The 12672-nt window shown below is 43.6% G+C and overlaps 1 protein-coding gene across 1 annotated transcript in view; it reads left to right on the plus strand.

Moving 5' to 3' along the window:
* Positions 1 to 12672, plus strand: part of LOC110501775 (titin) — a 176725-nt gene that overhangs the window by 101487 nt on the left and 62566 nt on the right. Inside the window, exons 114-135 of the mRNA XM_036959133.1 lie at positions 118 to 377; positions 3200 to 3629; positions 3800 to 4105; positions 4357 to 4538; positions 4704 to 4833; positions 5009 to 5308; positions 5754 to 6071; positions 6306 to 6602; positions 6706 to 7005; positions 7098 to 7412; positions 7652 to 7944; positions 8104 to 8254; positions 8450 to 8731; positions 8927 to 9229; positions 9370 to 9675; positions 9797 to 10078; positions 10233 to 10532; positions 10713 to 11018; positions 11094 to 11399; positions 11499 to 11780; positions 11886 to 12185; positions 12304 to 12597. Of these exons, the coding sequence (XP_036815028.1) occupies positions 118 to 377; positions 3200 to 3629; positions 3800 to 4105; positions 4357 to 4538; positions 4704 to 4833; positions 5009 to 5308; positions 5754 to 6071; positions 6306 to 6602; positions 6706 to 7005; positions 7098 to 7412; positions 7652 to 7944; positions 8104 to 8254; positions 8450 to 8731; positions 8927 to 9229; positions 9370 to 9675; positions 9797 to 10078; positions 10233 to 10532; positions 10713 to 11018; positions 11094 to 11399; positions 11499 to 11780; positions 11886 to 12185; positions 12304 to 12597 (6243 nt within the window). The remainder of the gene's footprint in view (positions 1 to 117; positions 378 to 3199; positions 3630 to 3799; positions 4106 to 4356; positions 4539 to 4703; positions 4834 to 5008; positions 5309 to 5753; positions 6072 to 6305; positions 6603 to 6705; positions 7006 to 7097; positions 7413 to 7651; positions 7945 to 8103; positions 8255 to 8449; positions 8732 to 8926; positions 9230 to 9369; positions 9676 to 9796; positions 10079 to 10232; positions 10533 to 10712; positions 11019 to 11093; positions 11400 to 11498; positions 11781 to 11885; positions 12186 to 12303; positions 12598 to 12672) is intronic.

Raw genomic sequence — 12672 nt, forward strand, 5'->3', positions numbered from 1 at the left:
GTATAGACAAAGCAATTAGCTCACTTTTCTGCAAGAAAAATAACATAACAATTAGCAAAAGAAAGGTATTGTAGTTGACTGACTGTTTTCTGACCTCTTTTTCATCTAATTTCACAGACCGTCCTCTGCCACCTAGGAATGTGAATATTGGTAACATCAAGGCTGAGTCCTGCCATCTTACCTGGGACGCACCAGAGGACGATGGCGGAAGTGAGCTCACTAACTACATTGTTGAGAAGCTGGACATTCTTCCTGAGGAGGAACCTGAAGAAGAATATGAGGATTCTGAGGATGAGGAGCCTAAACCTAAGCCTGAGCCTAGACCCATTCCTGTATGGACGGTGATCACCAACAGCATCATTGAGAAACGATTCGGGGTCAGTATATGTTTGAAAACATGAAACAGATTGATATAACATTTGGTAACATTTTAGTTAAAACCTGCCGGTATAATGCTTAATAACAGGCCTTAAGCATGTATGGTAGAGGTCTTCACTGTTCCACCTGTACCCGAATACCAGAGACCAGCTCCGGTTAATAACAGAGGAGAAAAAAAAGCTTTTCTGCTGTTTCCCTCACGCGGATTGGACCGGGTCTGGACCCGACCGGGGTCAGGTCTGGTCAGGTCTGTTCGGACCAGGTCTCTATCTTTTAAAAATGTATTTATTTAGATAGGGGCCGGGTAGGAATGCCCCAGTTCATTTTCACATTTTTGGACCTGTGAAGACTTTATAATGTCTTAAATGGAGGCATGTAACATGTTGTCTCAAATCACATTTTATTTGTCACATGCGCCAAATCCAGCTAGTATATCGTGAAACGCTTGCAACGATGCAGAGTAAAAAAAATAAATAAAGTAACACAAGAAGAATAAAATAAACAAGAATAGAGCTATATACAGGGAGTACCAGTACCAGATCAATGTGCAGAGGTACAAGGTATTTGAGGTAGATATGTACAGTATATGAACGCAGGATAAAGTGACTACTGTAGTCATCACGATATATATTAATAAGAGTAAAGTAACCTTTTACAGTAGTGGGCTAAATCAGAGTCACACAAATCTACTTTTTCTTTGTAGTCTTAAACAGATCTACTTGTCAGATATAGAGTTGAAATGTAATTAATGTTGTGTGCCTCCCTCACAGAAGACTGAAATATAACAAAACCGTTATAAAACATATAAACACCCGATTTTCAGCGTTTTCTTTTAAATAATGTTTTTTAATCATGAAAAATATCAAAAGCATTACACCCATGGCCTCCCGGGTGGCGCAGTGGTTAAGGGTGCTGTACTGCAGCGCCAGCTGTGCCACCAGAGACCCCAGGCTCGGTTGTAACCGGCCGCGACCGGGAGGTCCGTGGGGCGACGCACAATTGGCCTAGCGTCGTCCGGGTTAGGGAGGGCTTGGCCGGTAGGGATATCCCTGTCTCATCGCGCACCAGCAACTCCTGTGGCGGGCCGGGCGCAGTGTACGGGAGTTGGAGCGATTAAACAAGATAGTAGCTAACAATTGGATATTGGGTAAAAATTCAACAAATAAAAAAAACATTACACCCATTAGGCCACTAGAGGGGGCAATTTGGTCATTTGACCAGGAAAGAGTGACAGAAAAGAGCGACAGAATAGAGTAGCACCAGCAAATGACGTATGTGTGTGTGTGTGTGCAATGTGTATGTATGAACAGTACCAGTCAAAAATGTGGACACACCATTCAAGGGTTTTTCTTTATTTTTACTATTTCTACATCGTAGAATAATAGTGAAGACATCAAAACTATGCAATAACACACATGGAATCATGTAGTAACCAAAAGAAGTGTTAAACAAATCAAAATGTATTGTTTATTTGAGATTCTTCAAAGTAGCCACCCTTTGCCTTGATGACAGCTTCACTATTATTCAACAATGTAGAATGGTACTGGTACTGACTGGTACTGTATGTGTGGTTGTGTTGTGTTGTGTCGGTATGCTTGTCTGTGTGTGTGTGTGTGTGTGTGTGTGTGTGTGTGTGTGTGTGTGTGTGTGTGCGTGCGTGCGTGCGTGCGTGTGTGTGTGTGTGTGTACACTGAGTGCACAAAACATTAGGAATACCTGCTCTTTCCATTACATAGACTGACCAGGTGAATCCAGGTAAAAGTTATGATCCCTAATTGATGTAATTTGTTAGATAAGTGTAGATGAAGGGGAGGAGACAGGTTAAATAATGATTTTTAAGCCTTGAGACAATTGTGTGCCATTCAGAGGATGAATGGACAAGACAAAATATCTAAGTGTCTTTGAACGGGGTATGGTAGTAGGTGCCAGGCGCACCGGTTTGTGTCAAGAACTGCAATGCTGCTGGGTTTTTCACTCTCAACAGTTTCCTGTGTGTATCAAGAATGGTCCACCACCCAAAGGACATCCAGCCAACTTGACATAACTGGAGGAAGCATTGAACTCAACACCAGCATCCCTGCGGAACACTTTCGAGTCCATGCCCCGACGAATTGAGGCTGTTCTGAGGGGAAAAGGGGGGCTGTACCTCAATATTAGCAAGGTGTTCTTAATGTTTTGTACACTCAGTATATGTAGTGTATGTGTGTGTGTCAATGAGTGTGTATATGGTATGTACTGTATATATAGTCTAGTGAGTGTACATAGGGTCAGTGCAAGATCTAGTCAGTGCAGAGAGTTTGGGTACCATTAATTGACTATTTAGCAGTCTGGCTATTTAGCAGTCTTATGGCTTGGGGGTAGAAGCTGTCTCGGAGCCTGTTGGTCTGAGAGCCGATGCTGCGGTATCGTTTGTCGGACGATAGCAGAGTGAAAAGTCTATGGCTTTGGTGGCCAGAGTCATTGTCCTTTTTTCAGGGCCTTCCTCTGACACCACCTGATATAGAGGTCCTGGATGGCAGGGAGCTCAGCCCCAGTGATATACAGGCTGTCCTCATCACCCAATGTAGCACTTTGTGGTCAAGGGCAGTGCAGTTGCCATACAAAGCAGTGATGCAGCCAGTCAAGATGCTCTCTATGGTGCAGCTGTATAACTTTTTGAGGATCCTATGTCAAATATTTTCAGCCTCTCCATGTACTATATATCAAAGGAAACAACAGTGACATAGATTGCAATAGGTTGAGACAGTATCATGAATGCTAAGAGTGGACTTCATTGAATCATTTAATGATTTACTAAATGTTTCCAAATGTATTTTCAAAGGTTTGGAATCTGGAAACAGGTAGCCAGTGCCAGTTCAGAGTGAGAGCAGAGAACAGGTATGGACAGAGTGACGCCTGCGAGACAGAGGCCACCGTCATCAAGGATCTGTACGGACTCCCTGGTACTCCAGAGAAACCACAGATCGCAGAGCACACCAGGTCCTCCATGCTTGTCACATGGGACCCTCCACGAGACAACGGTGGATCCACTATCTCTGGCTACTGGCTGGAGAAGAGGGAGAAAGGTTCGTCTTATTGGGCTCGGGTTAACAAGGCCCCGGTGACGAAGCGTGCTCCTAAGCGTTGGGAGTTCCAGGTCGTTCGTATGATCGAGGGGTCTGCGTATGAGTTCCGTGTCATGGCTGTCAATATTGCCGGTATTGGACCCCCCAGTGGACCTTCCGATCCTGCATACGCAGTGGACCCTCTTAGTAAGTATCATTCTCCCTTTTTCTACAGGTTACAAGAACAAGACCATTCTTTTAGCTGCTTTGGAAATTGTTTGGAAGAATATGTCAGTATGTGCCCTATTGACAGACACAGGGTTTCCATGTAATAACCAGAGATGGTGACCTTGATGTTTTCCCTCTGTGCCCCACAGTGAAACCCGGCATGCCAGCACCACCAGAGGTCGCAGACAAAACCAAGCACAGTGTCAGCCTCACATGGTCTCCACCTGAGAAAGACGGTGGAAGCTCCATCAAGGGTTACATCGTTGAGATCCAGGATGAAGCCTCTTCTGTTTGGAACAGAATCACTGATCTAGAGACTCTGCATGAGACCACTGAGATCACTGTCCCAAGTCTCAAAGAGCTGAAACACTACAAGTTCAGAGTCACAGCCGTCAATGACATCGGCGAGTCTGACCCAAGTCCCAAGACAGAAGTCCTAATTGAGGACGTACATGGTAGTTAGACCTACTTATTCATCCATTTTGTAAAAATGTGTTTTTTTCAAGTCAGCAGTCAAGTTTGAAAGATTAACCACTTTCAGGAAAGCAAAAACCTTCATAGATGCATCATATGATACAGAACACATGCAAAACAAATTTGACTGATGGAGAAAATACTAAAAGATCGTTTTGGAGTGAAGTGTTCCTTCAACCAGTAGTCACAAGTTTATTGTTGTTTGTTTTAATGACGCCTTTTTATGTCACAGTGGAGCCGAAGATCCTTATCGATTGTGTTGTGGAAGATTTGCTGTGCGTCCGGGCTGGTCATTCCTTCAGAATCCCTGCCATTATCAAAGGGCGTCCCGTTCCTAAGGTGACCTGGGAATTCACTGGACCAGCAAAGACCCACAAGAAGAATCGCCTTCATGTCCTTCCAGTTGACTCAGAGGTAAGGCATAGTACAGATACAGCTACCATACATCAAGGAGAGAGGAAGTAACACATAACCGTTGTTATAAGTAGTAAAATAATCATGTTGTCTGACCTTGATGTATAAATATGCAGATTTGACCTTTCTTTACCAGGAGTAATGAGTTAATTTTCCTTTGTTTAGCTTGAATCTACTGATACTACCGCAAACATCACTGTACCTGTGTGCTTGAGGACCCACTCTGGACGATACACCATCACAGCCAAGAACAAGGCGGGACAGAAACATGTCAACGTCAGAGTCAATGTTCTCGGTCAGTGATAAAAATGAGTGATAGAAAAGACACTGTCAAAAACCTGGGGGAAAAAACAGACAAAGGCTCATATCCAAATGTATATTATTTATTAGGACATAAAACATGAATGAGAAACACAACACGTATCCCATATAATAAGATGTATTAACGTCTGTTGGACTTCTGTTTTCAGACGTGCCTGGTGCTCCTAGAGGGCTCAAAGTAACCGACATCACCAGAGCTACTATGAGGTTGATCTGGAAACTGCCTGCTAACGACGGTGGCGAGAGGATCAAGAGTTACTTCATTGAGAAGAAGAATGTGACAGGAAAGGCCTGGACCATAGTAAACCAGTGCTGTTTCAGCCAGGCCTACGTTGTGGAGGGACTGCTGGAGGGACAGGAGTACGTGTTCCGTGTGCGGGCAGAGAACCGTCTGGGAATGGGACCTTTAACTGAGACCACTGAGCCTGCTAGGGCAAGAGACCCCATCTGTAAGTTTGAAATTAATTAGTAACAAATTCAAATGTAGTAATATTCATTTGGAACAAAAGCGTCTGCTAAATGATATACAGTGTATATATATATATATATATATATATATATATATATATATATATATATATATATATATATATATATACACTACCGTTCAAAAGTTTGAGGTAAATAAATAAATCAGCCCTTTCCAGCTACTATAGTCATTTACAACATTAACAATGACTGCACTGTATTTATGATCAATTTGATGTTATTTTAATGGGCACATTTTTTAAATATTCTTTCAAAAACAAGGACATTTCTAAGTGACCCCAAACTTTTGAACAGTAGTGTATATATAGTAGTAATGCGTGATATGTACACATGAAAGTTTGTGAAACGTAGGTTACACAGTGTACACCTTACTAGTAAGTTCCCATTCTTTATTCCCATTTTCAGACATACCTGATCCCCCAACCCACGTCAAGGTCAATCTGGTCACCAAGGATACAGTGACCCTGACATGGGTGCCACCTAAGAACAACGGTGGTTCTCCTGTGAAGCACTACATCATAGAGCGCTTGAGTTGGGACACCAGCGGCCCGGAGAAGGAGACATGGAAGCAGTGTAACAAGCGTAACGTTGAGGAAACCATCTTCATCATTGAAGATCTGAAAAATGGCGGAGAGTATGAGTTCCGCGTCAAGGCTGTGAACGAGGCTGGCCCAAGCAGATCTTCGGCCACCGCTGGACCAATCATCATCAAGGACCAGACATGTAAGTAAAGAGCCCATTTAAAAAGAAAGTTAACGACAGAAAGCACACTAAATTCGTTCTGAATGATTTAATGGGTAAGCCACCAGCATTTCAGCAGTAGTGCATTATTCAGGATGACAGCACATGTATGCTGTTGTAAATGCTTCTAAATAAGACCCATTTTGTTTACAAAAACATTGCTATGAAAATAAAAACGTTGAATGACTTGTACTGACTCCGTCCTCCATTGTTTAGGTGCTCCTACCATTGAACTGAAGGAACAGATGGAAGGGGAAGAGGGACTAGACGTCCATATTGTGGCTAGGATACATGGCTGTCCATTCCCCTCCCTCGTATGGCAGAAGGCTCCCATTGCCAAGCCTGAAGACAAGGCTGTAGTGCAATATGATCAGCATGTCAACAAACGGATTGTTGATAACAAATGTACCCTGCTGATCCAGCAGTCCAAGAGAGACGACAGCTCCCTTTACACTATCACTGCTAGCAACAGTCTGGGAAAAGCCTCTAAGGACATCAAACTCACTGTCCTAGGTGAGGAACCTCTCTCTGAATGTATTTCTTTCTTTCTGTTTGGTTAGTCCTCTTGATTGTGTTGTAATATGACACCATTTCCTTCTTTTCTTCCTCAACTCAGGACGACCTAGCGTACCAGTCGGGCCGATTGAATTCAAAGAGGTGTTTGCCGAGAGGATAACACTTGCATGGAAACCACCTAGAGATGACGGTGGCTCCAAGGTGACAAACTATGTCATTGAGAAGCGTGAGGAAAACAGAAAGTCATGGGTGCACGTTTCCAATGATCCCAAAGAAGGCCTCTATACAGTTCAGAGGCTGACTGAGGGCCATGAGTATGAGTTCCGTGTCATGGCTCAGAACAAATATGGAGTTGGCCCACCGCTGTACAGCGAACATGAGAAAGCAAGGAATCTCTTCAGTGAGTTGAATGTACTATTGTATTATAAGTCAATGTCACCGTGGATATACAGTATTTCTTTTAACCAACTTCTAAATGGTTCCTCTCAACAGCTGTCCCTGGCCAAGTTGAGAAGCCCTTAGTGGAAGATGTGACTCTGGAGTCTATGGTGATTGTATGGGGTGAGCCAAAATACGATGGTGGATCTCCAGTTAGTGGTTACTGGCTGGAGCGTAAAGAGACCACGGCTAAGCGCTGGACCAAAGTGAACCGCGCCCCTATCAGGGTCATGCCCCTGGGTCAGGAATATGAGATCACTGGTCTGCAGGAGGGAGCAATCTACCAGTTCCGTGTGACCACAATCAACGCAGCTGGAATGGGACTTCCCAGTGTCCCATCGGATCCTGTTCTTTCAAGAGACCCTATTAGTAAGTTAACGTATATAGGTCGCGTCCCAAATGGAATCCTATTCCTTATATAGTGCAGCATAAGGCCCTGATCAAAAGTAGTGTACTAAATAGGGAATTATGGTTACTTTTGAGGTGCAGAAATATAGTTTTTCTTACATGGGAAAGGTGTATTTTTCTATTTTCAATGTATTATATAGCTATGTTGTTTCTATTGTTTGGCCTTCTGGCATTGTAAATGTCATGTTGTTTGTGTGTAGCTCTCCCCGGTCCCCCAACCCCCAAAGTAACAGACTGGACCAAGTCAACAGTGGATCTGGAGTGGATTCCACCTTTGATTGATGGTGGATCTAAGGTCACTGGTTACTTTGTTGAATACATAGAAGAGGGAAAAGAAGCAGAAATAGAAAAGCAGAAGGCAGCGGAAGCAGACAAAGTAGGAGTAGTAAAACAGAAAAAAGTGAAGAAAATCATATTCGATGAAGACGGAAATGAAATATCAGAATCAGAAGAAGAAGAAGAGGTAGTAGGGATAAAAGACGGATGGGAAAAGGTAATTATCTAATACAATTATTTCTCAAACGTATTCTTTTACAAACTATTTTGATATTAAATGCAACAACCTGGTAAATTCAAGTCTAAATATATTCAGATAATATAACATTTAGTGTGTCAATGTTTGTAAAATCTTATTATTATTTTTTTTTTTCAGGCTAAAGACAAGGAGATTAGAGGCACTAAGTTTGTTGTGTCTGGACTGAAAGAGCTGGGAAGGTACAAGTTCAGAGTGAGGGCAGTGAATGCTGCTGGCGTCGGTGAGCCTGGTCAAGTTGCCGAAGTTATTGAATGCAAGGACAGAACAAGTAAGAGACAAGACAACTATGATATGATATACAGTTTGATTATCCATTTGTTAGTTCCATGAAAGGGCCTCTGTCCCAAATGGCACTCTATGTAGTGCACTATATAGTATAGTGCACTACATAGGGAATAGGGTGGCAGTTGGGTTGTAGACAGAGTGTATGCCATCTTAAACAAACACACACATGTTATTTTAGTTGCCCCTGAAGTGGACTTGGATGCCTCAGTGAAGGAGAAGATTGTAGTCCATGCCGGTGGTACCATCCGCCTCCTGGCCCACGTGTCAGGCAAGCCGGCACCAGAGATCACATGGAGCAGAGATGACCAGCCTCTACCAGCAGAGGCTAAGGTTGAAACCACTTCAATCAGCTCTGCTCTGGTTATCAAAAACTGTAGACGCCATCACCAGGGTATATACACCCTGAGTGCAAAGAATGAAGGAGGGGAAAGGAAGAAGGCTGTCATTGTGGAGGTGTTGGGTAAGAAACAACTTTACTTCTTCTTCTCGTTGGTAAACTTCAGTATATCTCAGGAGATATCCTGAGATACACATGTATCAAGTTTATCGGAGTAGGAGAGCTGATCCAGGATCAGCACGCCTACTCTGAGACGCTTTGTGAATACAGGCCCAGGAGTTGAATGGTATTGAAAACTTGTTTACATGTGTTTCTCAGATGTTCCCGGCCCAGTTGGTCAGCCGTTCTCTGGTGTGAACCTCACCATTGACTCTTGCAAGTTGACCTGGTACTCCCCTGAAGACGACGGTGGCTCAGCCATCACCAACTACATAATTGAGAAGAGAGAGTCTGACCGCATGGGCTGGACAGCAGTCTCTTACACGGTCACCAGGCACAATGCTGTGGTCCAGGGTCTCATCGACGGAAAAGGATATTTCTTTAGAATCGCAGCTGAGAATATCATCGGAATGGGTCCATTTATTGAATCAGAACGACCAGTTCTCATCAAAGATCCTATTTGTGAGTTCCTGCCTAATACCCGAATGACAGCTTTCTAATTTGCTGTTACAAAAATGTAACGTAAGTGTATACAAATCCAGCAATTATTTATAATATTACATTGGGCCTGATAGGATGTTTGTGTCCTTTTTCCATGCTAGCTGTTCCTGAGCGTCCTGAGGATCTAGAAATCACAGCCATCACCAAAGACTCCATCAGTTTGGCCTGGAGACCACCTAAGTACGATGGTGGTTCTGAGGTTACATGTTATGTGCTTGAAGCTCGTCTGATTGGAAAGGATAACTTCACTAAGATCGATACTGATGACATGCTGATGGATAGGAAGTTCACAAAGGGAGGTCTCAAAGAGAATTCCACGTATGAATTCCGTGTCAGTGCTGTCAACGTGATTGGTCAGGGAAAGCACTCTTTCTGCACCAAGCCAATCCAGGTCAAGGAAGAACTTGGTAAGTGTTGAATAAGGGTTAGATAGTCATTCTAAATCTTAATAAATATATTGGTGACTGTTATTTATTTTTAAAATAAAAAATAATGGAAAACATCCCTTCTTTGTTCTTCCATCCTCAGAGCCCCCAACGATCGACTTGGACTTCCGTGACAGACTGGTTGTGCGTGTGGGAGACGTGTGCACCCTCCAAGGCCGCTTCACTGGGAAGCCAGCACCTACAATAACATGGACAAAGAACGAGGAAGAGCTGAAAGCAGATGAGGAGGTCACAATGACCAACACTAGTAAAACACTGTGCTTGGCTATGCCCAAGGCCAAACGAGAACACAGCGGCAGATACCAGGTGGTGGTGGAGAACATTGTTGGCTTACGTAAAGGAATTTGCAGTCTCAGTGTTGTTGGTAAGTTGGTGAGGGTGTTCTTTGTTGTTCTTAATTGACAAACCTAATGTCACTTTTATTTAACCCTTATAATCAAAATATGTTTGATCATTGACTATTGATTGATCCATATCTGATAGATGATTAATGATAAAATGCTAATATTTTCTCTCAGATCGTCCCCAGCCTCCAGAGGGCCCAGTGGTCTTCAATGAGGTCTACAGGAACTACATGGTGATTTCTTGGAACCCTCCTCTGGATGATGGTGGATGTGCCATCTCCAACTACACCATTGAGAAGAGAGACACAAACAGAGATCTCTGGATGCCGGTGACAACAGCTTGCACCAGGACAACATGCAAAGTACCTAAGCTGATTGAGGGCAGAGAGTACATCATCAGAATCTGTGCTGTGAACATCCACGGCATCAGCAACCCACTGCTGTCTGCCGAGACAAAGGCTAAGGATGTCTTCAGTAAGCTATTAGATAAATACTGAGTAGATATAAGTTACGTCCATAAAACGGAACCCTATTCCTTATATGGGGCACTACTTTTGACAAGTAAGGAATAGGGTGCCATATGGGATGCAACCATACAATATTTTGTCATGAATGCATTTTGCTTCAACTGATAAATTCTCTGTCCAATTGCAGAGGTGCCAAATGCACCCAAACAGCCCACTGTGCAGGAGATCTATAAGGATCAAGCCCTTCTGACTTGGGAACCACCTGCTGATGGTGGGAAGCCCATCACTGGCTATGTCATTGAGAGGAAGGAGACCATGACTAATAGATGGACTCGCGCATCCGGAAAAGACCGCATCTTCCCCAAAGTAGAGTACTTTGTTCCAGACCTCCTCGAGGGCTGTGAATATGAGTTCCGTGTCATGGCTGAGAACGTTGTGGGTCTCGGTGACCCCAGCCCTCCATCAAAGCCCATATTTGCCAAAGATCCAATTGGTAAGTGACTATGCAAAAATAAATGAATACTTTACAAAATTTCTATCAAATTTAATCAACGGTTTCTTCCTTCAGTGCTTCCAAGCCCCCCCGTGCTGCCAGAAGCTGTAGATTGGACAAAAGAGTCTGTGTCACTGTCTTGGCAGCCACCAAAGGACTGTGGCAGGGGCAAGATCTTTGGCTATCTCGTTGAGTTCACTAAAGCTGGAGAGGAGTGGCAGAAGGTGAATCAGACTCCTGATTCTTGCCAAGAAACCAAGTTCAAGGTCATTAACCTGGAAGAGGGAGAATATTACAGATTCAGAGTAACTGCTGTGAACTTTGCTGGTGAATCTGAACCTGCATACACCACAGATCCAGTGAAGGCAGAAGACAGACTTGGTAATTTCACATATACATATCATTTTCATAATTTGGGTAATTCATTATCATTGAAATAAAAAACTGAATTATAACATATCGTTTTTCTACCCCCAAAAGAACATCCTGAATTGGATGTTGAACTGGGTATGCCTCGTGAGTTGAAAGCCATGGCCGGAACCCATATCAATCTAATTGCTGGAATCAAGGGAATTCCATTCCCCAAAGTCACATGGAAGAAGAACGACGAAGATGTCCCCACAAGAGTTGACATTGAGATCAATCCGCTAGGATCCAAATTGGAGATGCGCTACTGTGTCCGTTCTGACTGTGGTGACTACACTCTGAACATTGAAAACTCATCTGGTTCAAAGACTGCCACATGCACAGTCCTCGTCCTGGGTAAGGGATTTTTCAATTCTGTCAGAAATAAATGAAGACAGATGTAAAGTGTTTAGCATGCTGGGTTGCTACAATTATGTTATTCTTTACTCTTTACACTATTAGACAAACCTGGTCCAATCCAGCACCTGAGGGTTTCAGAGGTGAGAAGCGATTCAGCCTATCTCTCCTGGAAAGACCCAGAGGACAATGGAGGAGCACGTCTTACCAACTTTGTTGTGGAGAAGAAAGATGTGGCAGCTGCACAGTGGGTGCCAGTGTGCTCTTCGTCTAAGAAACGAAGCATGATGGCCAAGCACTTGATGGAAGGAACATCGTATTTGTTCCGCGTTGCTGCTGAGAATCAGTTCGGCAGAAGTGAATACATTGAAACAACCAAAGCCGTCAAAGCCATGAATCCACTGTGTGAGTATCAATCAAACCAAATACATTAAGACCTATGGGTGTATTGTTATGTACGTGGTATCTTGATAACTAACTTGACATCTGTAATCTAATCGCATCCCATGTGGTATATTTTCAGTCCCACCTGGTCCACCAAAGGACTTGCACCATGTAGATGTCGACAAGACGGAGGTCTGGCTTGTGTGGAACTGGCCTGACCGCAACGGAGGTAGCAACATCATAGGTTTCCTGGTTGAGTACCAAGAGGAAGGAGAGAGAGAGTGGGATGAATGGAACACCGTCAGCATCCCTGAGAGCCACATTAGTGGCCTCGAGGAAGGAAAGACTTACAGATTCCGTGTGAGAGCGGAGAACGCTATCGGACTGAGTAGACCAGACACCACTGTCCCCGTCCTCTGCCAGGAGAAGCTTGGTGAGATTTGCTATATATTTACTTAATGGTTTGGTTTCTCCAACAGAGATTAATCCTAGTTGTGTACTGAAAAGC

Source organism: Oncorhynchus mykiss, chromosome 22, assembly GCF_013265735.2.
Source record: "Oncorhynchus mykiss isolate Arlee chromosome 22, USDA_OmykA_1.1, whole genome shotgun sequence".
Lineage (NCBI taxonomy): Eukaryota > Metazoa > Chordata > Actinopteri > Salmoniformes > Salmonidae > Oncorhynchus > Oncorhynchus mykiss.